Below are 26,192 nucleotides of genomic sequence, written 5' to 3' on the forward strand. Positions count from 1 at the left end.
GTTAGAGCAGGAAGACACTTATTATACTGTTTCCTTGCTTCTGTTTCACACACACTAACTCAGTCTCTTTGAAGTCCAGCAGAATGAGGAAAGGGGGCTCCTCTGCACTCATGAAGTATTCATGCCAGTGTGTGTGAAAGTGCATGCTTTGCACGTCAGCGAAGTGTGTTCGTGTGATTGAAAGAGAGAAAGTGTGTGTGCAGACAAGTGTGTGTGGAGCATGCTGCCTATCAGTGGCGCTTTGCACAGCAGCTGTGTACTGACACTGTGTCTGGGAGGGGAATGGAAAGGGGGCTGGGCTGAGGAGAGGAGAGGAGAGGGAGAGAGCGAGTGCAGCAAAGCGAGAGGGAGAAGGTGAGAGCGACTCACCAGATTGAGAGAGACGCGGAGCGTAGACGGAGAGGACCGTTGGACTTCTGCCAGGGTTTCCCAGCAACAGCAGAAGCAGGAATCTACTCCTTTTTCCCTCATCCCAGGGGATTTTCCTTTTCCACTGCCTTCCCTGGGAGTTCTGTCATTGGGAGAGTGGCGAAGAGGAGCGCAAAAGAGTGGAGGAAAGGAGTGCAGCAGAGAGGGATGACGTGCCCCCGCCCAGCCTCGATGCAGAGGTGAAGTGAAGGCTGCCTTGGAGGGAAGTGAAAAGTTGATTACAGTTTTGGGTTACAAACTTTTCCGGCAGGTGAACGGAAGTGCTAAACTTTGGTAAGTCAATCGCTAGCGACTCGCTCCATGGAACTAGAGTGTGGCAGAAAATGCTTCTCTGCAGGAGTGCCACGTACCTGTTCCTTCTGCAGAAAACTTTTGAGGGTCATAATGAGCGTTTCTGACATCTGCTTCTCGCTGCGCTCATCTTGTCGCACCTGTATCCACTTCCTCGTCTGGGAATTTGCATGAAATGGACCCCTGATGATAGTGACAGTGATCACATCGCCCCGTCTTCCAGCAGACACCTCTAGCCCCCTGTCTCCAGCCCGCCTTTCGCACCCGCCCCACCTCACTCTCACATGTGCCGGGAGCCATGGAGTGCTCTTACCGGGGTCTGGAATGAACAAGTTAAAAAGCTGCTTTTCTCACCGCTGTGATGATATAACCTCTGAACTGAGATAATGGATTGGAGAGAACTGTAAGTATAGTGGACTCTTTTGAGTTGTTAATCGACCGTTATAAGCGTTTTTCAGTAGGGTTTGTGTAGTTTAACTGGTTCTAGCAAACTAAGGATGTTAGGTTTGATTCCTAGGATTTATTTGGATAAAATGTAAATGCAGTCACTATTTACTCATCCTCAACTCTTTTTAAAACTCTGACATTCTTTCTTCTGTAAAGCACAAAAGATATTTGTGAAAGATATTCATAATGTTTCAGGTTTTTTTTTTTGTCAATCAGTTGATTTTCACTGTATTTCCAAAACAACACTTCAGATAATTTTTCAAAAAAAAAAAAAAAAAAAAAAAAAAGATTTTGTTTGATTCTATAAAAGAAAGAAATCCATACAGGTTTGGAATTACATGAGGGTGAGTAAATTAATATAATTTTTCATTATTGGGTGAACTAACATTCTGCTCTATTGTTGAAAAGCTAATTAAGGTTATAAAAGTGCTTTAGTAAAGAAAGCTGCATTGGTTTGCTCTCAGTTGCAACCCTAAAACCTCACCTGCAGTAAAACTAGTAGCAGCAACAGCAAATCCAGAGGGAGACTGTTCACTGCAGGGCGGGGAAGGGAGATTTAACAGGTGGGTGCATCTAGATAAAGCCCAGCCTAGTGTATCGAAGCTCACTCTACCATGCCGCTTTTCACCCACTCTGGTCACTCACCTCTGTTCGCTCCAGTCTGATATCTCAATCTTTTGTGTGTGCGTTACTGTGTCGTGCTTCATAAAGAGCTTGTAAAGCATTTGTCGTGCAGCCAGACGCGGTGAATGCGACGCTCTGCCTTATGTGTGGGCGTGGGTCTTCTCTTTATGTTAGAGGAGGCGCTGTATGCTTGTGTGTGTGTGTGAATAGGTGAGGTGTGTGGAGGAGGAGGCAAAGAAGAGGCTTTGTCTCCATAGGTGGGTTTAACATTAATAAAACCCTCCTCCTCTCACTCAAGTATTTTTTGCAACCTCTTATGCCCCCGATTACAAGCTCTTCATCTTCACTCTCAGTCTCTCTCCCTCATTCACACCCAGAGTCCAAAATTAACACTTGACAAGTGCCAAATGAGAATAAAAATTGGCTTTGGTGAGTATACAAAATGCACTGCTGTCAACACTTATTTATTTTTACATTTTTATTTAAATGTGTGTCTATATATAATATTTTAGGAAATAATGAAATAATGCAAAAAATATATAAACTTAGATATATTTAATGTCAGTAAAGTTTTTGCAATTTATCTAAAAATGCTAACTTAAGTGTGCTTTGTCCCCCATTTAAACATGCACATAGAGATAATGCTAAGTGCTAATTTCTTTCTGTAATCTGTGTGTGTTTGCACACACATCCCATCGCACCTTTTAATGCATGGCGCATACACATTTCCTGTGGGGGCCTCCTCTTGTGTCCTTCATGGAGACTGTAATTACACAGTGTTCTCTGTGATTTTTCACCCCTGAAGAGGCTGTGCTGAAGGAGTTGGAGGGGGAGAGAGAAAGGATGTGAGGAAGAGTGATGCATTTAATGAGCTCAAGCTTTTCTCCTCGAGCCCTTCAACCTCATGCTAACAGGCATGAAGAAAAAAACGTCTGCTGGAAAACACACACAGCTTTAGGTAGCTTGCATCTTTTAACTATTACAAGACATGTATGGCCAAAAGCATGTGGACAATCAAACATCACACCAATATGCACATTTTCATTAATAGGAATCTTGTCCTTCCTTAAGGTTCTGCTCCTCTGGGAATGCTCTCGACTAGATGTTGAACATGAATGCAGGTTTTCACAGGCACATAAGTGAGGTCAGGCACTGCCGTTGGGTGAAGATTTGAATTAAATTGAGTCTCCACATACTTTTGACTGTGTAGCTAATTATAATTACTTCAGCCTAACCAAAACCAAAAATAGAACATTTGACATTTCTAGAATAATGAAGACTGTAGTTTCTGATTACACCATAAAAACAAGGTTTTTCAGATTTAACTACCCATTGTCAGCATTCTTATGCCTGTACTTATTATGTGGCTAAAATAAACACTTTTGTCTTTAATTTTAACTTTTCTTTCTATCAAGTTTCACTCTGTCTATGAGGGTTTATGCACCCCACTTTCTCATTTAATTTTAAATTTATTTTATTTTATATTTAATAATTTTATGTAATATTTTCACTTCTGTTCACAAGTTTGAGGTCAGAAATATTTGTTTGCTTTAAATGAATCAAAAGTGACAGTAAAACACATATAATTACACAAGATTTTGGTTTAAAATAAACTGTTTAAATGTTTAAAATATTAATGTTTAAATGAATCAATGTTTAAAATATTAAGTAGCAAAACTCTTTTCAACAGTGATAATAATAAGAAAGGTTTTTTTTTTTTTTGGTGTTTTTTTTTTTTTTGCGCCGAATCAGTCCATTGAAACAATTTTGGAAGGATCATGTGACACTGAAGACTGGAGTAATGGCTTTGCCATCACAGGAATAAATTACATTTTGAAATATATTATAATACATAACAGTTACATTAAACTGTATAAGTAACAACATTTCTGTTTTTACTGTATTTTTGATAAAATAAATGCATCCTTTAATTCTTTGAGTCACCTCATGTAGTTTTCTTGTGGATTGTCATGGACATGGAAACTGTTACTCGTCCATTCATGTGTTCATCTCAAATCTTTCGAGGACAGAAATTGAGAAGTATTACAATGCAGGTCCAATGCAGGAAAAACCTCCTAGAAATTACTCCTTGACTAAACTTTTTGTTTGCTGCTCTTTCACAGAGCTGCCCAGAAGCTGAACCTCTCCAAACGGAAGAAGCCTCAGCCGCTTCCGCCCTCCCCACCTGACCCAGAAGAGCCATTCTTCTACACTGATGGCTTCAGCGCTGCCCTGCAGCTCTCACCCCCACCTGTACCCCCATGTCTCCTCAGGGCAGGGTCAAAGGTTAAGGACAGCCCTGGAATGGGAAAGGTACAGTAAATTCATCATTGCTAAAACTTAAGAAGCTTTTTTGTCTCCTATACCAGTTTTTTTTTTTTAGAGTTTTTTGGATGGGAATGGTTTGTAAAACATGATCAAAGCCTAGATGTTTATGGTTGTGCCAAAGGTGTTGTTATCTGACAATGAATAATAGGTAATCTTGAAACCATGTTGACCACTTATACATCATTTCAAAATTGTAGAGAATGTTTTTTTTTCTTTATTAATAAAATGACATCTTGCATAAACCCCTAGTTGCCCTCTGCTTAAGAATGCCCCGTGAGTTTATCAATTTGGCTAGCTCTCGGGTTACCATCAAAGCAGACTGTGTGTGACAGAATGGGTCGGCCCAGTTGTCCTGATTCCCAGGCTGTTGAAATTCCAAGAAGCTCCTTCGGAATGCCAGACAGCATTCCTTGTTGTAAGTGACTGACATGCCGTGGGAGTGGGAAAAGCAATGTATGAAAACAGAAGGGCGAGGGAATGACATCAGGGGGCATTTGAATGAAAGACATATTTCTCTCTCAGAATAGAGCTGTTTATTAGTGCTGAACAGTCTGAGCGCACAAAGGCTTATGACATCCCAACGACTCAAGAATTCATATTTGTGTCTTGTCCGTGGATTATTTGAACACCAGATTTACTGTACGAGCATTACTTTTGGTGATCTGGAACATTATTTCTGAGATTAACTTAATTAGCATAATGCAAAGGTTATCTGAATGTTAAAAAAAAACAGTATTACATATCCAATATCAACCAATACCATTTAAATAAAAATAGTCTAATTATGGCCAATAATAGTCATGGTGCCGATACACAGTATTGTGCATTCCTAGATCACCCTAATGTGTTCTTAAAGGCAGTACTCTGAACAGAACATGTTTTGCCTATAAAAATGCCATAATTCTCAGTGACTGGATGATCACTGTCATGCTAAAGCATGTTGGGATCCATTAGACAAAGCACTTAATCCTAGGTCACTCCAGGGGGACTGTTTCTGCAATTAGTGTACTTTGAGTCACTTTGTATAAAGAGCATCTGCTTAATATTAACCTACTAACCATAATGAGCTGAGGTCATGCCCTTTCACTGTCTTCCCTTGAACATCTGTACATATACTGCTACATCTTGTCATGTAACTGACAGTTCCATATATACTCTCTCATGGGACTCTATAGAGCATCATGAGCATTTCAGCATTTTGCGGCTATTCTGGGTAACAAACTCAATCCTTTCCTTAACACCCCCTGAAGGTCTAAAAGCCATGAAAGATTGCACTGACCCATGTATGACCCTCCTCTAGCACAGGTGATGCACTTTAAATAAATTCAAAGAGATGGGACCCATTAGAGTCTGCTTTTGGATGACTTTTCTGTGGGAAAGTAAGAAGATAATGTGTGTTAGCATAAGATACTATAATAGACTGCTGACTCATAAACACCAGCAGGTGGTACAGGTTTATATGGCGTTATGTCTGCAGGGAGATGATTCGCTCATTAAGAATGGTGAGGTCACCTGAGTTACTTCTCAAAATGCATCTCTGGAGGAGTCAGCTTATTACATCATCCTCATCCACTGCAGTTGGAGGGCTATGTGAATAAAGCATTTTCCTTACCTTAATTGTTCACCTGATTGTATTGATGCATTGTGCAAACACAGCATTAGAAAATGTGCACAATAGGCATTAAAAGTTTTCTAACATCACACCAAAGGCAGGCAGCTGCATGTTTTTAATGAGTTTTATCAAGAAAAAGATAGTGAAGTGATTGCTAGTAAGCCCCACTGAGTTGAAGTATGTTGCCTGCTGATTTTGAGACACTTGTGAAGGAAATGGGTATGAACACTCTTTTTTTTATTATTTGTGGAGGAAGGAAATGTCAAAGTGCTTAGAAGGCAGCAGGTAGAGAGGAACAGGTGATTGTGAGAAGTCAGCGCTAATGCAGTGAGGGGGATGGAAGTACATTTGTGTGGAAAAGACTGATTGACACATCACTGGTGCTTTTGCATTCAAGGGAATTGCTTGATTTGCCTTTTTATTGCAAGTTCAAAAAATGGATTTGAATTGTATAATTGATAAATGCTTAAAACTCATAGTAATTAAAACAACAAAGGAATTTGTATCATAATAAGCTATTGTTTTTAAATACAGGGTGATCACTTGCTGTCAGATTTAGTTGCAGTTATGTTGGGTTTTTAAAACAATTATTTCATTTCATTTTTTTATTGGACCTTTATCCCCAAGCTTACTAAATTAAAATTTCTGAACTACAATGTCAACCCCTAATTTGTAAAAAAAAAAAAAAAAAAGAAAAAAAAAAAAAAAAAGTTTTATATTTGGTTTTGTTCTATCTTGCCGAGGGTACTAAGTGACTTTTAAAGGGGTCATGATATGCCTTTGTTTTTTATTTTGTACTGTTCTCTGAGGTCCACTTATAATGTTATCAAGATTTTTACATCAAAAAACACAATTTAGAAGTAAAATGCTATTTTTTGTCCTATTTTGACTACCCTCATCAGGGCGCGCTGTTTGAATAGGCGTAGTGGATTATAGACCTGGAAGTAAACGGAATCACACTTGTCATGCACATATAGTCAGCACAGCATTGTCTTTTAGTTTCAGTCTTTCTGAAAATCCTCCATCGAATCTTGACTTGTTTGTAAACGAATCTGCAGTAAAATGAAGTAAACAAAGGACCAAGTTCTTACTGATGCAGTCTGGCACCTCTTTAAAAATAAAGTTGATCAAATAAAGCTAATCATTTGGTTTCTATGTAGACCTGCATTTGCCGCTCTTGTCATTTACCTATGACGTGTACGAATCGGTGGGTGGGGCTAAACAGGCAGCGATGTAGAAGCATGTGTTGATCTTCTGCGGAGGCGGCGCTTAACCACACTCGTACATCATAGAGTGGCACATTTCACCACCTGTCAAATTGGCTTCAATATAAGCTGTTTTTAGATTAACAAGAAAATTTTGAGTTCTGAAACTTACATAATGTTTTTTATAGCACAATGACCTCTTATATGTCAAACAAAAACATTTAAAAGCTGCTGGTCTTCTGTCTATTTATTGGAAGGGAAAGCTTAGTCTGCAACAGTCATTACTGCTGAACATGTCAGTATGAGTAAGGAACATAGTGAACCTGATCAGGGAACAGAGATTCTTATTCTCTGCCAATTGAATTCTTTATCTCAGTGGAGGACTGTAAACTTCAGGGGCTGTTTGGTGCTGAAAGTGTCCCTAGTGGCAGAGCTATAAAATAAGGTGTTAAACACAGACAGTCGAGTACATTATTGCTTCATTGAGTAGGTGTAATAATGAACTGTTCTGCCTCAGTCATGTTTCGCTTTGCTATCATTCATGTTTATGACTGTAAAAAGGGAATAAATGTTGCATCCATCCTTTGTGTTAAGTACATCATTTGAATATATTTTAATCTATTTTAAAATGTAATTTATTTCTGTGATGGCAAAGCTGAATTTTCAGCAAATCTCCAGTCTTCAGGATGACATCTTTCAGAAATCATTCTAATAAGCTGATTTTAATAAGCTCAAGAAACCTTTCTTATTATCATCAATACTGATAACAGTTGTGCTACTACTACTGCTACTACTACTAATATTTCCATGGAAAATGTGATATATTTTATGTATTTGTAAATATTAAGTGTCTATAAAGTGTCTAGTGAGAACATGGTTGATCTGTTTTCTGAATCCAGCTACACTTTACAGCAGGATGTCCCCTGTGTGGGAGCAGAAGGGCTTCTGATGATTACATGCTTTCAACTTTGCCAGTATGAGGGGAATTCTTGGCTAGGAAACTGAAAGACATTATTCTCAAACCACTCAATAATTGTGTGAATTAGTGGGTGGGAGGGTGCAATTACAGCCGTATGTTCAGAAGCAAAATCAAAAAGAACTTGTCACAAATAAAATTATGTAGGAAAATAATTATGTTATGAATATAATTGTGTGCTTTGCAGGTGAAAGTAATGGTGAGGATATGCCCTGCCAAAGGATCGCGAGACACCTCAGAATCCATGTCCTTTCTCAAGGTAGATGCCCATAAGAAACAGCTGACCTTTTGTGAGCCCCCAACCTGCGCACGCTCCACTTCTACCACCGCCCCAAAGATGTTTACCTTTGATGCTGTCTTTACCCAAGATGCTTCACAGGTACAGTAATGGTATAAATGCTTCAATTTTTGGCAATCAGCATAATAAAAGCAAGCATTTTACAAGTTATACCAAGGAGATATCCTCTATTTCCCGTCTGTACTTATAATTTTATTTTGAACAAAATCTTCACAGAATTGATGTCAAACAAGCAGGACATCCATGCTGAGATCAAAGCAATGCATTAGGGAGATATTCAGTTTCTCTTGGTTTGCGAGGTAGATAAAAGGTTTGGGTTGGTGAGTTGGGGTTATCATTCCGAGCCCACAGCGCCTGAAGATATCTCAGAGGAAAAGATAACATTGCTCTTTTCTCTGCTTCCTCCTGAACTCTTTGGGAGTTTGGAATCTTTGGGTTTCCTGTCCTAGAAACATCAGGTCTGATGATCAATGACTACCCCACATTGTTCGGAACACAAGAGGCTTTGAGCGAGCACACATCAGAGGTGGTTCTTACAACAACACTGTCAAAGCTTTCCTCAAGCTGCAAAATACACACACATAATTCCAGGGTTTGAAATCTTTATCTGTGTCTTTACTGTATTCTGCATCTCTTTGGGAAATTTGCAAGGATGAGCAAGGATCAAGTTTGCAAGGATCTATCCCTCTGTCTAATGTTCTGTCTATCTCTCTGTCTGTCTCTCTTCCTGTTTGCCATTCTATCTCTGACTGTCTGTCTATCTGTCTGTCTGTCTGTCTATATGTCTGTTATTATAGCGGTCTGTTTGTTGATCTGTCTGTCTATCTGTTTCTGTCTGCCTATCTGTTTGTCACATTGTCTGTTGTTCTATCTCTCTCTGTCTGTCTTTCTGTTCTATCTATCGTTTTGTCATTCTTTCTGTCTCATGTTTGTCTTTTGTTCTGTCTGTCTGTCTGATGTTTTGTCTGTCATCCAGCCTGTCTGTCGTTCTTTCTGTCTGTCTGCTGTTTTAACTATGTATCTGTCTGTCCATCTGTCTGTCTGATATCCTGTCTATCGTTCTGCAAGTCTGTCATTATAAGAATCTGAATCTACTGTTCAGTGGTTTTGTCTGTCAATCTATCTGTCCGTCTGAATATAAATACTGTATGGTCAACTAATAAAACAGTTTGAGTTGGTGCTTAAATCTGGGTTTGTTTCCTCAGGCGGAGGTGTGCTCAGGGACAGTGGCAGAGGTTATCCAGTCTGTGGTTAACGGGGCAGATGGCTGCATCTTCTGTTTTGGTCAAGCCAACCTCGGTTAGTAAATATCTATTCAAGTAGCCCATATTTGACAGTTATTAACTTTATAATAATGCATTGTTCAGAAAGCACTTTTGATGGAGTAGCCTTCAGTCACATGAGGTGAAAGGAAAATCACCACAAAATACACTGTTTTGGCTGCCTTGGAAATTTCCTAACAAGGAGGCAGGGAAAATGCGGGGAGGGCATATGTGTTTGAGCAGTAATAGCCGTTTGTTGAACACAAAGTGGCCTCATTTTACACTTTGTGTTTGAAAAGCGTTTCTCAGTTTCTCTCTGTCCTACTCTCTTGTTGATCAGCCCCTAACTGTGAGAGACTGTGTGCCTCCCACCGTGCTGTTTCAATCCCCCATAGTTAGCTTGGCTGCTCATTTGCTCTGCTTTAGCGTGGTATGTTCTCTCATGACTAACATCCTTGAGGGTTAATTTTATTAGCTTAGGGGCGTTTTACATAGACAGTACTATTATTAACACAAATCCTATTATAGACCTGCTCTTATATGATTATGTAGTTAAGTCAAGCTAAGTTAATCAGTTGACAGTGTAATTTTTATCATTTCTACACTGACAAACACTGCTCCCTTTTTTCTGTCAATGTTCACTTTAATCATATAAGGACAATTAAAACATAATATAGTATTGTCTTCCTCACATCTCCACATCTCCAGTCGTCCAACAACTTTTGAATGTTTGTTTGCATCCCTCATTAGCAATAGCCAATTTTTTATTTTATTTTTTACTTCACAGGCAAAAGCTACACAATGATCGGCAAGGACAGCTCTACACAGAGCTTGGGTGTGGCACCCTGTGCTATCTCTTGGCTTTTCAAGCTCATCGAGGAAAGGAAAGAGAAAGCTGGCACACGATTCTCCATCCGCGTGTCTGCTGTGGAAATCTGTGGCAGGGAGGAGGTGCTGCGAGACCTGTTGGCTGACTTTTCCACAGGGACTTCCCAGGACAGTCAGGGTGCAGGAATTTCCCTGCGAGAGGATCCGGTCTCTGGATCACAGGTGCATAGAGTTTGTTAATAATAGAGCATGGCACTAGTAATACCAAGGTTATGGGTTTGATTCCCAGGGGATAGATTAAATAGATAAATTAGGTTTTTATATTGAAAAAAAATATTGAAAATATTAAATGTAACATAATTAGGTGCCACATAATGTCTTTTTTTTATATACTCTAATGTTCAAAAGTCTCATGCTCATTATGGCTGCATTTATTTGATTAAAAATACAGTAAAAATAGTAATATTGCGAAATATTATTACAATTGAACTTTTTATAAATTTTTTTTATTACAATATAACTATATATATATATATATATATATATATATATATATATATATATGTGTATATATATATATATATATATATATATATATATATATATATATATATATTAACATATTTTTAAATAAATACATGTTTGTTCCAGTCTTTAATTTCACAGAATTCTTCGGAAATCTTAAAAAACTGAAAAAAACATTTCCTATTATTATCAAAGTTGTAAACAGTTGTGCTGATTAATATTTTTGTGAAAACCCTCATACATTTTTTTTTCAGAATTATTTGATGATTACAACGTTCAAAAGAACAGCATTTTTAAAAACAAAAATATTTTTAAGCATTCTTAATGTCTTTACTGTCCCTTTTGATCAATTTAATGGATCCTTGCCAAATAAAGTATTAATTTATTTCATAAAAAGAATCATACTGACCCCAAACGTTTGAACGGTAGCATACAATAATCGCAAGTCACCATTCTTTGACTACTGTCAAAATGAAAATCTTCTTTAATCGAATTAATCAACATCAAATTGCTTCTGTCTCCATTCTCTTTCTTTATCACTGTGTCTAACTCTCACTTTAAAATGCGTCCAGCTGCAGAACCAGAGCGAGTTGCGGGCATACTCTGCAGAGAGGGCAGCATTCTTCCTGGATGCAGCTCTGGCAGCACGCAGCACCAGCAGATCTGACTGTAAGGAGGACCACCGGAATTCTCACATGCTCTTCACCCTACACATTTCCCAGTACCGTATGGAGAAGAGCACCAAAACAGGAAGTATGGCTTACTGTGCTCATTTTCATATTTATTTAGGAAAGCCTTATTGAAATGTGATATTTATGACAGAAGATTTTTTATATTTTTGTTTGTCTTTTAAGAGCATAATAGTTTACTTTCAATGTTGAGAAGAAATTCTAAAATAAAATTTTGAACAGCCATACCTTAACTTCCAGGATTTAAAATAAAACGACTTCAAAGGCTGTCTACCTCCACCTCAAAAATTTAGTTATACCACCTTATAACTGTCTGAGAATTCATACCATATATCTTCATGCATCATTAGTATTTTGAGAAAACTGTTACTGAGGGCGCACGATACCTGACTTCTCCATTATCATGCTCTCCATGTTCACAGACAGTATCAGTTACCTCAATTTAGTCCCGCTGATAACGGCTCTACGAGAATGCTAACAAGAATGGTTAGCACATTTTCATTACTGGGCGTAGCCATCCTGTCAAGTCAGCATGTCAACATTAGAATAATCATTAGTATTGCAGTCCCGTCGCTGCAATGCAGTCTGGGTTCTGGCCATTGACACTAGCCAGAATAGATTTTAATATGTAATGAGGCTGGAGTCTCTTCTGCAGAGATGTTTATAGAGCCCAGCATGAAATGAGAAGCTCGTTTGCATTCCCGCTCCACAGAGGGTTTCGGTTCCTAGCGCTGGCTTTGTAAATCCTGCCGACGTGAGGTTAATGGCCTCCATCTCAGTGTGAAATAAATGCATCTTCTGTAATAATGCTGAATGAATTTTACTCTAGTGACCTACATGGGTCTGTAATCTAACTAGCTGTACTTACTTTTATTGCTTGCTGTTTGATGGACTGCCAAGGATATTGAATCACCACTTACCTAGCAGAGATCCTATATCTAACTGCTGTCTCATAAGGTCCCCTGCAACACTGTGATGTGTGGTACCTATGGCCTTTTTGATGATAAAATACTTTCTTCTGTCTCAGCTTAATGCGCAGAGCAACGACATCATTCGTAGGTTGCGTTTAAATGGGATTTTAAGCCCAAAGAGTCTTCAACATTGGGAGTCAATTTCTGTTTTAACAGGCTGTGTATAACTTTGCAGTGTCTGGGAGTCGTAGCCGTCTGCATCTTCTGGACTTGGGCAGTTGTGAGTCTGATTTGAGTCAAACGCGAGATGGAGGGAGAGGCCAGTGTCTGTCATTGGGTGCCCTTGGAAATGTCATCCTAGCCTTGGCCAATGGAGCCAAGCATGTGCCATACAGGTATGTGTTTTGTGGTTCAATTAATCAATATAAACCAATAGTGGGAGATGATATATATCTGTTAATGGTGGTAATGTTTCTCTGAGCACACACTGAGTCCTCCTTATCTGCATCTGCAAGGGTTTCATTCTCACAGTCCTCAGATCAATGAAGCCAATTAGCCAGCTTTGCAGGGAGAGAAAGCAGCCAGGGTGAATTGGACTTGATGTGGGATGTAGGCCTATTGATAGGAATGTGGGTCAGGGATTTATGCTAAAAGGAAATAAAGAAATACTCACCGGAAGGTGGGATAATAAATACAGTGACGTGTGCAGAGAAAATGTATCTTTTTTCTTTTAAATGTGGCTCCAGAAAAAAACATCCTCCACAACAGAGTAAAATAAAAAAATTCCAAATTAGGTCACCAGAAAGTGAGCATAATTTTCTTTGCATTCTTTTTATTCAAGAATGATTCATAATCCTCTATTTTAAGACAACCTCTCAGTGATGTTAGAGGGGAAAAGCAGAACATTGTAAAGCCTAGCTTCCTGTTTGGCTAATATTTTTTGATGTATAATTCAGGGACAGCAAGCTTACCATGCTGCTGAGGGAATCGCTGGGCAACATCAACTGTAGAACCACCATGATCGCCCACATCTCTGACTCGCCCGCCAATTATGCTGAATCTCTCACCACTGTGCAGCTTGCCTCCCGTATTCACCGCATGAGAAAGAAGAAATCCAAGGTTTGTGATTCAAACTGATGTATTGATAATTTGAATAGTGTATGCTTATGTATTCATAGTTCTTTAACAAATAACTGACACTCATTCATGGTACCAAGATAATCATATAAGGCAGTAAGTCCTGCAATAAACCTTTCTAAAAGTAAAAAATTAAAAAGAGAAAAAGATGTTTTGGACCACTATTTATTGTAAAAATGCTTAGCAACTATATTATAATTATTTGAATTAATAATAACATTTTCCAGATTGTTTTTAATATATTTTTTTGTAAATAATTTATTTTGACTTATATTAACTGATATTTTCTAAAAGTTTTTATTTTTATCAGCATTTTTTCTACATTTTCTTCTTGTCTTTATACATTCTGCAGTAGGTCAGGACTGTCATTTTCCTAAATTACATTTTGGCCTTTATTCATCAGAATCATTCACAATTAAAATAATGATTCATGCTTTGTCAGAGAAACAAATGTTACAGTGATAATTTAACTGCAGAATTTCTCTGTGACCTGTCATGTAATCAACAAATGTAATCAATGCATTTGTTCCAGAGGGAGAACAGCATGTAACCTTTCCCATCACAGAGGCAATTTTCACCATAATTAAGCTGTTTTGACATAATATATTAACATTTTATCAACCTAAAAAATACTTTCCTTCTAACGTATGCATAGTATTGACAACTATTTTAGCTTCTCCTTTGGTATGGACTTTTCACCTTTGTTGATATTGACATGCTGTTTCATGAAGGGATGTCTCTATGAATATATTGTGTGCTGTGAAAGAGCTGTCTGCAAAGATATATTGAAGTCAGTTTGGTATGTTATTTTGTTCAGTATGCATCAAGTTCCTCTGGAGGGGAGAGCTCCTGTGAAGAGGGACACATCAGACGGAGACCTTTCTACCCTCGGACTGTGGCTCTTGACCCAGACCACCCTGCAATGTTATCCAGTGACCCAGATTACTCCTCCAGCAGTGAGCACTCATGTGATACAGTGATCTATGTGGGGCCTGGTGGGACCCCTATCTCTGATCGTGAACTCAGCGACAATGAAGGCCCACCTGCATTTGTTCCTATCATTCCCTCTCTGAACAAGAAGCGTGTAAAAGAGGGACCTAAATCTGATGGGGACCACCTCAAATGCAACACCTTTGCAGAGTTACAGGAACGGCTTGAGTGTATTGATGGCAGTGAGAGCACATCTATTTTCACCAGTGAAGGAAAAGGCGAACAGACAGCTTCCAAAAGTGGCATGGAAAAAGTATCAGAAGGGGCTTCTGAATCAAACAGGACCGCCAAGTGTTCTCTTCAGAAGCCTGCGTACCTGCAGCATGGGGCAATGTCTGAAATTAACACCACTTTAAGACAAGATTCAGAGCCTGTTGTGAGAGAGAAAGTTTTTAGTAGAGGACCTATTCAAAAACCCAATGCCTCTTCATCCTTTCAGAACATCTCAAAGACCTCAGTTTTGAATACCGAGTATGGCTTAGCCACACGGACACCTCCAGTAGGTATGAGCCAGCAAGCCCTAAGGCAGGGAGAATGCAATGACTCCCCAATTACTGACAGATCCCATCACCTCAGTAGAAGTCCTATGGAAGTGAGCCATTTACGTGCTACTCTTAGGAACAGGTGTCTCGATAGGGATGTTTTAAGGACTACAGTTACACTGCAGCAGCCTGTGGAGCTCAATGGAGAGGATGAGCTGGTGTTTACGGTGGTCGAAGAGCTACCTGCTAGTCTGGTTCCAGACAATGGGAGACCATCCAGCATCATTAACTTCAACACAGACTGCTCTTTGCAGGCCCTGGCATCTTACTCACGGCCTGTTAGCATTATCAGCAGCATCAACGATGAGTTTGATGCGTACACATGCCAGATGAACAGGTCCCAGCTGAACCAAGGTGCTACTTCCAAGACACAGGAGGAATTTACAGCTGGCCATGCAACTGCACACTCTTCAGTTGGCTCCTGGTCTTGCAAGACAAATATATGTACCCCAAGTAGTGATGAGATATCAAAGGGAGTGCGCAAGGGACCAGTCAGCAGCTCCATGATGGATTTACCTGGTGGTTTACACACTGAGTCTTTCTCCCAACAAAGAACAAATAGTCCACTGGGTGACAGTGGAATTTGCTTTTCAGAACAAGACTATTCTGCAACCATTGATAAATTGTCCATATCTAAGTGCCCTCTATCTCATGACAGTACCAAAGCATCCCTTGGTGGTCCAAAGTCGATAAGATCTAATAGACTCATGACTTCACAGTCTGCCCAGATTTCATACATTTCGACACTCCCTAGAAAGAGCACCCAAACTGCTTCTTCTAGCAATAGCTATAGCCATGAGCTACAACGCCAAGGTAGCAGAATAGATGAACAATGGACCCACACTAGTAGTGGGCTACACTCGGCCAGGAATTCTGAGTTTAGCTCTGTTAGCAAACCACCGAAAAATGGCACGAGCGGGATTCCGTCCAGAAAGACAAGTGGGAATAGCAACAGTGTACCTCGCCCTCCTAAAATGCATGTATCGTCCACATCTCAAAGGGTTGTGGATGGTTGTGAGAAGTCGAGTGTTAAGAAAGGGGACCTGAGCAAGATGCCTCAGCTCAGGAGAGGAGCTACCACTCTCGGCATGGTCTCAGTGCCCCATAGCTCCTCTGAGATTAAATGGGGTAATGATGCCTCTCAAACAACTGGTAGCCTGAAATTCTCATCCTTAGGAAAGAGAGCTAATGGACAGAAGGGTAGTATGCTCCCTAAGTCCGGAAGCATGTCACCCCCTGCTCCACCTGTCCGAAATTCAAGCCTCGACCACAGAACACGCATTTTGTTATCTCCTAGTGCCTTAAAGTCTGTAGGTAATGATGGAACAAGATTGTCTTCCTCCAAAGCATCGGTTTCTGAGGAGGACTTTGATGTTCGACTTAAAGGGGAATCCTTTAGCTTTAAGTCATCCAGCCTGAAGACAGCTTCTAGTCTCAGATCACATAGTGCTAAAGGAGACAATGGAAGGCATTTTGGTAGTCTTTTGTCGCTTGAAAGGTTTGACAGTTTAACCTCAGTGGGTTCCAAACCAATAACATCAAGGGAAAACAGTAATATCAGTATCAGTAGCACTGGCAAATCTGCTAAAATGGTGCCAAAACCTGGGACACCTTGTTCAATATCTACACCAACTGTTACTTCCCCTCCATCTACTAGTGGAATTTGTAAGCTTGGACAGATAAAAGCCAGTATAACTCCTAGATCCATTGTTGGGAATGGCAACAAAGGGAAGACCTTGTTGAGTACTGGTTCAAAGTCTCTTAGCTCCTCCACCAAGTTCCTTGCTGTCTCAGCTGCTCGGAACACCAGTCTACCTCCAACTGGAAAGCCCCCAACTCGCTCTGTCACAAGCTCCAATACTAAACAAGGAAGGGGCACTATAATGGGCACAAAGCAAGCGATTCGTGCAGCCAACAGTCGGGTCAGTGAATTAGCAGTTGGTAGCTCCAAGAAACACTTCAGGGGCTCTGACCAAGCAGATGGCAACAATGATGCTAGAACTTCCAGTGAGACACCACTGGCTGCTCCTTTGCCTTCTCCTTACAGCAAGATCACAGCCCCTCGCCGTCCTCAGCGCTATAGTAGTGGCCACGGTAGTGACAACAGCAGTGTACTTAGTGGTGAACTGCCTCCTGCCATGGGTCGCACTGCGCTTTTTTATCACAGTGGAGGCAGCAGTGGCTATGAGAGCATGATCAGGGACAGTGAAACCACAGGCAGTGCATCTTCTGCCCATGATTCCATGAGTGAGAGTGGAGTGTCCACGTCCAGTCGAACAAAGGCCTCAAAATCTCCCAAAAAGAGATCTAATGGTGAGTTTTACTGGGAAACCACTCAGGGCATTATTTAATGGTGATAAATTCAAGATTTATTAAATGGCCTTCAAATGTTAGAATGGAAAATAGGTAGTACAGTGAAGGTTGTTGTAAAATGTGTTGTAAAGTATCTAGACTATTTAAAAAGACTAAAAAATTGCTTATTATTTCCATCCAAAAATGGTTTTACATGAGTGTCTTAGCCAAGGTTTACATCACAGGCTTCTAGTATAACTGCCCCTACAATCAGTCATTGGAGACAAATGGGGCCAAAATCTCCACTATGATGTTTCATACAGTCTGACATAAAAGACCATTGATGTTGCACAGTGTGCCTTAGCTTTTACCTAAGATTCCACCAGGACAATAAATATTAATAAAGCATCCCTGTCTAGCCAGTATATTTAGGCCATTTAAATGTATAAACCCAATTAGGCATATCTGGTGTTTAATATGCACTCACCCTATTCTGTAATCTGCATTTACCCAAAAATAATTTTTGCTTTAAATCCTGTAACCACTTGCAAGCCTCATACATATTTAAAAGCATGGCAACAAACTCTGCTGTTCATTTCTGGCCCACATGAAGAGCATTACCCTGTGTGACCCCTCCAGGCCTGCAGCGACGCCGTCTGATTCCTGCTCCTCTGCCAGACACCTCTTCTCTGGGCAGGAAGGTTGGTGCAGCAGGCCAGTGGGTCGATCTACCTCCAATGGGGGGTGCTATGAAGGAGCCCTTTGAGATCAAAGTGTACGAAATTGATGATGTGGGACGCCTTCAGAGACGCAAAGAAGGGTTGACAGAGGTAAGAAGACAGTATGTCTGACAAGTGCATTCTATGCTGTTTGTATGCTAATCTCTGAATTCAGTCTCATACTGGTTCATATATGAAGTGTTTATCAAAAGTTCATGTAGTGTTTAAGTAGTTTATTTGCCAAAAAAAGCTAAATCATTGGTTAAAATAAAAATTAAAAAAAGGTTTAAAAATTGGTAATTGGTTAAAAACAAAACTTTTAGCATGAGGCTAACAGGCTAGTAGAAGTGGAGTAAAGGTATTTCCCCTATATATGACTTTATTCAGTTTATTTTTATTCTTCGTAAAACAATCCTACAATTAATTTTCAGTCCTTTTCACTTTAGTGTTCAGCATGTCTTTAGTGGCACAATCTCAGCATGGAGTAACATCAGTGTTTTATTTATGCTAAACCTAAAAGCAGAGGCGGACAAAGTACACAACTCCATTACTTGAGTGAAAGTACAGATACTGCTGGTCAAATATTACTCCATTACAAATTAAAGTTGTAAAGATTTTTACTCAAGTAAAAGTACAGAAGTACTTGCTTTTAAAAGTACTTAAGTACCAAAAGTAAATTTCCTTTTTTATGTCATTCCACTGTTTTATTATTGTTGTATGTACTAATTGCAATACCTCTGAAGCAACTTACAATATATTACACCTACTGAATACACTGACTAGCTTGAAGTATCTTTGGAATAAAGAGCTTTTAGAATGTTAAAAACCTATGGGGGAAAAAAATGTATAATAATATTTAACACCCCTACCCACCCCCACAAAAGCAGGATGGTAGTGATCTCACACAGCTCTGGTAGTGTGTGCAAACATCTATGTGTAGCCATTCATCCACATTTGAACCGAGTGGACAGTGAAATTTACTGTAAATACAGAGTGATAAGGAAGAAAAAAAAATCAAACCTGCTTTAAAACCCAGCAACACAACTGTAGCTGTATAACTTTACAATAGCAACACTGCTTTAACTAAAAAGTAAAACAGCAAGACTTATTTGACATCAAAACAAAAATGTTAGAAATGCTGTCTAATGTAGCCCTACAAGAGTGATTGCTGATAAACTGTCTGAAAAAAAATAAGTCACGTTTTAGAGAAGAAAAAAATCACCCACTGACTTTCAAAGCTGCTACAAAGTGCCGACTTTCTACTTCGAGGACCTTGACAGAAATGTAGTGGAGTGAAAAGAACAATATTTGTCTTTTAAATGTTGTGAAGTTAAAGTCATAAGTTTCCAGAAAAAATAATACTCAAGTAAAGTACAGATACTCTGTACTTTACTACAATACTCAAGTAAATGTACTTAGTTACTGTCTGCCTCTGTCTAAAAGCATCATACTGTAGCATTAGATTCTGATGTTTCTCTCACATCTCGTGACAAGTGCAGCCGTCAGGAATGAAGCTTATCTCTGTGACAATTACTTATGTTGGCTAATTGATTTTAGATTGGACTGATAGCTTTAGTTAGACAGGGATGACTGGTGTTGTAGGACAGAAAGAAGTGAGATTAGCTTAGGTCTCTCCAGAGAGAGGAAGAGATGGTGAGAGAGATAGAAAGAGAGAGAGCATTGGGGAGGGGTCAGGGGTGCCTGTGATGAATGAGGTGTGGCTCCACAATCTGTGGCCCGCCTGATCGGTCTTTATAGCCCACTCCACACAGCACGTCTATGGATCATTAACCATTTCTCTGTGAGTTTCTAACCCTGATCACACAGGCAATTGTGTGGAGAAGACGAGAGGAAAAGACATTAACTCAGTCGAATGACGCTCTGATTTATTTTCAATTAAGAAAAAATGATCTCAGCCCGCATATTAGAGTCTGGCAGATGCTCATGAAGAATTAGGCTGTTCAACCTCTTGTTTTATGTGAATCTGTATGTATGTGGGTAGGAATTTGTATAACTGCTAAGTTTATTTATGTTTTGTGAAATTAAATTCTGTTTGCAGTGGGCATAGCATAAAAGACTGAATGAGTTTGTCTTCATCTGTAGTTGACAAACCTGAGATATTTGCAGAAAAGAAATTATTTTGCATTTTCATTTACTTTCTAATGGCCACCTGGTAGTGACACAATACACATGATAAGAGGAGGGTAATCTATACTGTAATTCAACCTAACATGTTCCTCTTGAACATTAATCACTTAAGCAAACGCGCATCTTGAAGACCAGCAAGCATTTAACCTGGATGCTAATTTTATTTCCAGCTTGGCCCTAATTAATCTGACCAAAGGGCTGAGGACCTAAATCCTCTGTACAGGTTACGAGCATTGAATCAATTCAGCTTAAGCCATTGCACTTTAAATCGGCCTTGAGGACGGCCACACATAGTCTAGCAGGTGCATGTAATAGGTGCAAGAGGTTTGTGGTTGAACTCTCACACTGCTGTTCCACACTTGCAGGGATTGCAGTACTTTAACGCCCGCCTTAGGATGCTGGAGAAGAGGCAGCAGCAGATCAGGGAGTTAAGAGCCAAGCACGAGAAGCTGAAAAAGGAGCTAGAGGACGCCAAGACTCGTCTCATGCTGGACCCCAGCAAATGGATGGGAGAATGTAAGTTCCCAAGTGTATTTTTGTCTAATGTCAGGGGTTTTCACACATTTTCTATTTTAATGAATATCAAATGATGACCTTCCCTTTATGAAAGACACCTTTTTTAAAGTATTATGATAAACATATATTTTATTGTATGACTCAGCTACACATGATTGTATCCTAAATTAAATCCTGCAATTTTGTTGTTACTGCACTAAATTCAAAGCAATTTATTAAAAAAACATCTGGAGAATATTTACTTTGTATTAAGTTCATACAGTTTTTTCCATCTATTTATTGTTTAAAAACTAGGACTGTCAATAGAACAGAATAAGTGTAATTAATCTAATGATTTCTGACTTTAAAAAGCTGAAAATTTGTGTCAAGCATATTTAACCTCTCAAGTTGACAAGTTAACTTGCCTCGTTGATGCTAATTTTCTACTGGTCCCCTTGTGGCCCCTTTGACCTCAATTTGAAAACCTCTAATTTATGTGACACTAAATATTATTAAGTATTACACAAAAATATTATTCACACTTTTATTTGACTGAACTTAGTGGAGTGGTATACATGGTACACATTTCAGAAGCCTTTAGCCAAAAGGACTTTCTTTTGGCATTTTTACTGTGACACTCTACCATGCATCAAGGTCAGGAATGGTTAATTTTACCATGCATCTTACACAGCATAAGTTTCCCAGTAATGTGATGTAGACTAATGGCTCCCTTTATGACTTTAATTTAAGTGTTTTAACTTAGTGCCAGAGGATTTACAAGAAAATGCTGAGGTAATGGTGCATTCACAGAAATGTCTTGAGCATTGGCTACTTTGAATTGCTGCCTGAGACAATGTATTACAATAATGGATAACATTGGCTTTTTAGAATATTCTCCATAAATGTAAACTGACAAACAATTTGTTGAGCTTATGTACAGTAAGTGTAATTGTGTAACTGCTTTCAACGCTTAAACTGTAAGAGCTAACTCTGGACACAGACTTTAAAACAATGACAGGATCTTAGACTCAGTTTATTATATTTCAGGATTTTTTTCAAATACATTTGTAAAGACCTTCAGTATCAAACAGAGCAAGAAAATGATGTGAAGAAAATGAAGCTGAATCATGTTATTACTGTAGTACTGTTTACTCTACCGAGAATGAAAAAGAACATTGCCAGCAGCAAGGAGTCTGTTTTATTCTGTATTTGAATAACAACTATTACAAAGCTCCAATACAACAACCTTGATATTGCAAAGTATCTGTCTCCACTTTGTAAGGAGAAACACTTTTGTAAACAGTATGTGGGAGAAAAATCTCAGGATGTAAAGGAATAATGTAGAGAAAATGGCAGTTGCATGGAGAGAGGGAGTGAATATGTGTGTCTGTGTGTGTTCTTGAATCAATAAGGTATTATTTTTCTCTTCTGCAATCACTACCTGCCCACTGGCCAGGTGATGTTTACCATTCATGTGTGAATGCTGTCTTGGGTAAAGCTGTGATCGGGGCTGTCATGCTGTATAAATCAGCCCCTCTTCAGAGCCTAGTAAAATGAGGAACACACACACACAAACACACACACAAAACCAACCAACCATCACATGCAGAGATTTTTGTTTATGCCTTGAATGATAAAACTATCAATCTAGGTGTATCAATAGGGCTGCATTGCACAGCACCTAGTCACATCTTTGTTATGTAATACAATAATGGGGCTTCTATGTGTGTATTTATTTTAGAGATTGCTTGACTTTTATATTTATACACATTTTATTTAGGCATTCAAATTAATTATTTAGATTAAAATTAAAAACAAATTTACCACACAAATGATTATTTACTGAAAAAAGTCACCAAATAAAGATAAATTAAACATTAGGTTATTGTGGTGGACAAGTAACTCATTGAATAAACATTATTTAGTCATAGATTTAAAAACATAAACATAAATTTAGTCAGTATACATTGTTATTCATTTTCTGTCCATATTGTTGAATTTTAGTTTTCTTTTATTTAAAGAATTTTGTACAAAATTAGAATGTTAAATTGGTCTACCATGGCATGTAATTTATTTAAAACATTTTTTAAAATTAAATTAATTTAATTAAACGTCAAAATAAATGGTAAATTTACATCCCTAAGTTTTAAAATAATAATTTTGTTTGCATTTTTCCCCCTTTTTTCCATCAGTTGATGTGGACCCTGATCTGGACCAGGAGTCGCAGGACTACCTGGAGGCTCTGGCTCAGGCCACAGGAGACCTGGAGTTTTGTGTCAACCTATGCAAGTCTCGTGTGATGATGGAAACCTGCTTCGATATCGCTGTGCCCATGATCCCAGGACAGAGTGGACAACAGGAGATGGAGGTCTAGGAGAGAACAAAACAGGATGTTGTATTGAAGCTAGCTGTGAGTTTGTTTGTTTTTTTCTGGGATTGAGACAAGTGAAGATATTGAATAAGCATGGTTAGAAACTCCCTGAAATGCTGAGAAACTAAAAAGACTGAATAGAATAAGAGCAAGACCGTGTCCTGAGATCTTGTTAAACTTTACCAGGAAGTGCCTTAAACCAAAAATAATAATAATACATAATAATAAAAATAAAAATAAAATCCCAAGAACTATCTTTGTTTTATGATTGGTGCTAGTATTGAGACCAACTTTCCCAAGTACACTTTGAAAAACAAAGTATTTTGCATTGCAATGCAGCGTATAGTGTATTTATAAGAGCTAAAGTGTGTAAAATATAGTTTTAAGTATTAAACACTATAAAAAGTTAAGAAAAAACTCCCCATACCATTGCCTTTTCTTATACCTAAATGACCACAGTTAGAACTCTTCAACTTCTTTCTTCAGCATATTGCAGAAACGTGCTTGCCCCTGACTGATGTGATGTCACTCGATTGGATAAAGATGCTGAAGCAGTGGCACTGTCGTCTGTCTCATTTAGTTACAGTCGCTCTGCATAATGATTGGCTCTCTGATACAGATCTACTACTTTTGGTGCAGCTGGTGGCAAATCAGAAATTAGAGCTTGTCTCAAACACTTCTCAGGACATCAAACCGAAGTGAGTTTGTACTTATGAATTTCAGTGTGTGCTGTATCGTATGCATACTGTAACGTATGCATGTGTCTGTTCTTCTCTGATCATGCAACATCCAGCCTTAAGCTGGTTTCTTTTAGGATGGTAAACAAATTCACTCTATCTACCTGAACTTCAAAAAATGATGCCTTTCTACACTGAAAATGAATATGTTCAGATATACAAACGGCTATCATCTGTTGACAATATCACAGCACAGGACCTTCTCCTCACTGTGTCCCGTGATTTATCTTCAGCCTCTAATGTTTGATGATTTTTGTTTGTCGTGTCAATCCTTAAAGTGTCTCTGGAGAGAAGTGTGACTGCTGTTTCTCATAAAGAAACAAATAGAAGAGATTATTGGGATTTGCAAGGGTTTGAAGTAGAAAATGTGGCTATTTTTTTACATCTTAAAATTCTTTCTTTGTTTTTGTTGTTGAATGATTGTTTATTTAAACAGAGAAGTTGCCGCATGATATTTTTTGTTTGTTCTTCGTAAAATGTATTACATTTTTCCTCTTTGTTTTGTATGTTAGTCTGTGATTTCTACTAATAATTTAAGTTTAGCAGATTTGCCAAGCATTTAGACTTTTTCAATGTCTATGACGTTATCAGTGTTCCTGCTTTGTATTGTACAGTTTTTTATCCTTTTTAAAAACCATGTATAGACTCTTAAGTTTGCATTAACATAAAGTTATGAATAAAAAGAATGTTTCCTCTTTATAATTCTTTGTGTGGCTATTTCATTTTTCTACATAAAAGAATATTAAGATTTCTTCTGTTATAAAGGCCAGTGTACAAATGGCACAAATATTTTGTGCTGCAAAGCAGACAGCACAACTGAATGAATTCCATAATACTTCTTTCTAACAAAGGATAACACTTAAAAATAATGTCATCTACGTTTTATATTCTTATTCATAATAAGAAATTTAGCTTGTCCACCAAATCAGATTATTAGAATGATTTCTGAAGGATCATGTGTCACTGAAGACTGGAGTAATTGCTGCTGAAAAATCAGCTTTGCCATTACAGGAATAAACTTTTTAAAACTATTTTAAATATATTAAAATAGAAAAGTTTTATAACTGATTTGACTGTATTTTTAGCTTTAAGAGACTTCTTTCAAAAACTTTAAAAAATCTTACAGATCCAAAATTTTTAAATAGTAGTGTATAATGTAATATGCCAGTATAATAACACAGTACAAGTTACCAACAGTATGAACAAGATCACATTTCACATATGCAGGAGAAGAGACTGTGTAAAGTAATGATGATTTGACATTAAAGCAAGCATCCACTGTGGACTTGTTAAATGTTTTACTGGTCACAGGGGCGATGAAAAGATGCTCCTACACAGATGGCTGGAGCCAAAACAAATTTGAGAATTTAATCATACCACAGATTGATCTTCATTAAGTTTTCAGCTCTATAAACAATGGTATACTGGCTTTGTGATTCATTTAGGCTCTTGGGCATTGTGAGTCTATAGACGCAGAAGACATCTGAGAGCTGCAAAGGCCCAACAGGGTAAAATCACTTTGTGTGATTCTATTGATGGGTTATTCCAACTGCTCTCTCCTGTTCTCCTCAGCAGATGGTCTCATCAAATGGATCGAGATGTTTTAATCAGTATCTCTGAAGACAACTAATCATTTATGTCATAATGTGTCACTGAGAGTCACCAAGTGACCCTCTCAAATTTGCTGACTAGAAGCACACCGAATCTGTTCCAGCAGAAAAGCCTGCAGAATTCCGAAAGTTCTACATATTCCCCGATTGTTGGTCTCCTACAGTGAAAACCTTTGATGTGTCTCATTCTGTATCTGTCTTCCTCCGTTCATTACGTACATGGATGGGGGAGGGCAAGTTCAAAAGCAGACAGTCCAACCCCCAGGCTCTGAATGTGATTGAGTTCTCCGTCACCCTGTGAATATGTGCAACAAAAACGGACAAAATGGAGGTGGAGTCCATGGTATTTCAATTCCATCCTTGCTTAGTTGACAGATTTATATTGAAAACTACCATAAATTGAAAAATGTTTTGAAATTCATGACAGAATGCATAAATAATCTTAAAAAGAGCATAACAGACAATGGTGATAAAAAAAAACAGCAACCATGTTTCTGCAGTCTGAAGCATTAGCCAAATATCAGTGTGCATATATGTGGTTATTAAGTGGTTATATTGCATTGAATAACTAATATCCTAACAACAAACTCAAAGTTTTTTTTTGACAACTTCTGCTCTAATGGATTTTTTAAGCAAACAATGTTTTTTGTGTGTGTGTTGTGCTGTTGTTTTGTGTTGTGTTGTTGCTTCGCTTTGTTTTCACTTTGCTTTTTTATTTATTAATTA

At 38.4% G+C, this 26,192-nt stretch overlaps 1 protein-coding gene across 2 annotated transcripts in view; it reads left to right on the top strand.

Annotated features, from left to right (window-relative positions):
- The window catches only part of LOC109073574 (kinesin-like protein KIF26A), a 47,547-nt gene extending 22,989 nt beyond the window's left edge, over positions 1 to 24,558 (top strand). Inside the window, exons 1-12 of one of the 2 annotated variants that reach the window (XM_042746524.1) lie at positions 276 to 1,123; positions 3,915 to 4,104; positions 8,100 to 8,291; positions 9,416 to 9,509; positions 10,260 to 10,522; positions 11,398 to 11,578; positions 12,661 to 12,820; positions 13,382 to 13,544; positions 14,380 to 17,407; positions 18,026 to 18,216; positions 20,619 to 20,769; positions 22,941 to 24,558. In XM_042746524.1, the coding sequence (XP_042602458.1) occupies positions 1,107 to 1,123; positions 3,915 to 4,104; positions 8,100 to 8,291; positions 9,416 to 9,509; positions 10,260 to 10,522; positions 11,398 to 11,578; positions 12,661 to 12,820; positions 13,382 to 13,544; positions 14,380 to 17,407; positions 18,026 to 18,216; positions 20,619 to 20,769; positions 22,941 to 23,122 (4,812 nt within the window). In that variant the 5' untranslated portion in view covers positions 276 to 1,106 and the 3' untranslated portion in view covers positions 23,123 to 24,558. Of the gene's footprint in view, positions 1 to 275; positions 1,124 to 3,914; positions 4,105 to 8,099; positions 8,292 to 9,415; positions 9,510 to 10,259; positions 10,523 to 11,397; positions 11,579 to 12,660; positions 12,821 to 13,381; positions 13,545 to 14,379; positions 17,408 to 18,025; positions 18,217 to 20,618; positions 20,770 to 22,940 lie in introns of those variants that run through there. The other variant, XM_042746523.1, reaches the window with a different exon arrangement.
- Positions 24,559 to 26,192: the final 1,634 nt, after the last annotated feature.

Source organism: Cyprinus carpio, chromosome B20, assembly GCF_018340385.1.
Source record: "Cyprinus carpio isolate SPL01 chromosome B20, ASM1834038v1, whole genome shotgun sequence".
Taxonomy (NCBI): Eukaryota; Metazoa; Chordata; class Actinopteri; order Cypriniformes; family Cyprinidae; genus Cyprinus; species Cyprinus carpio.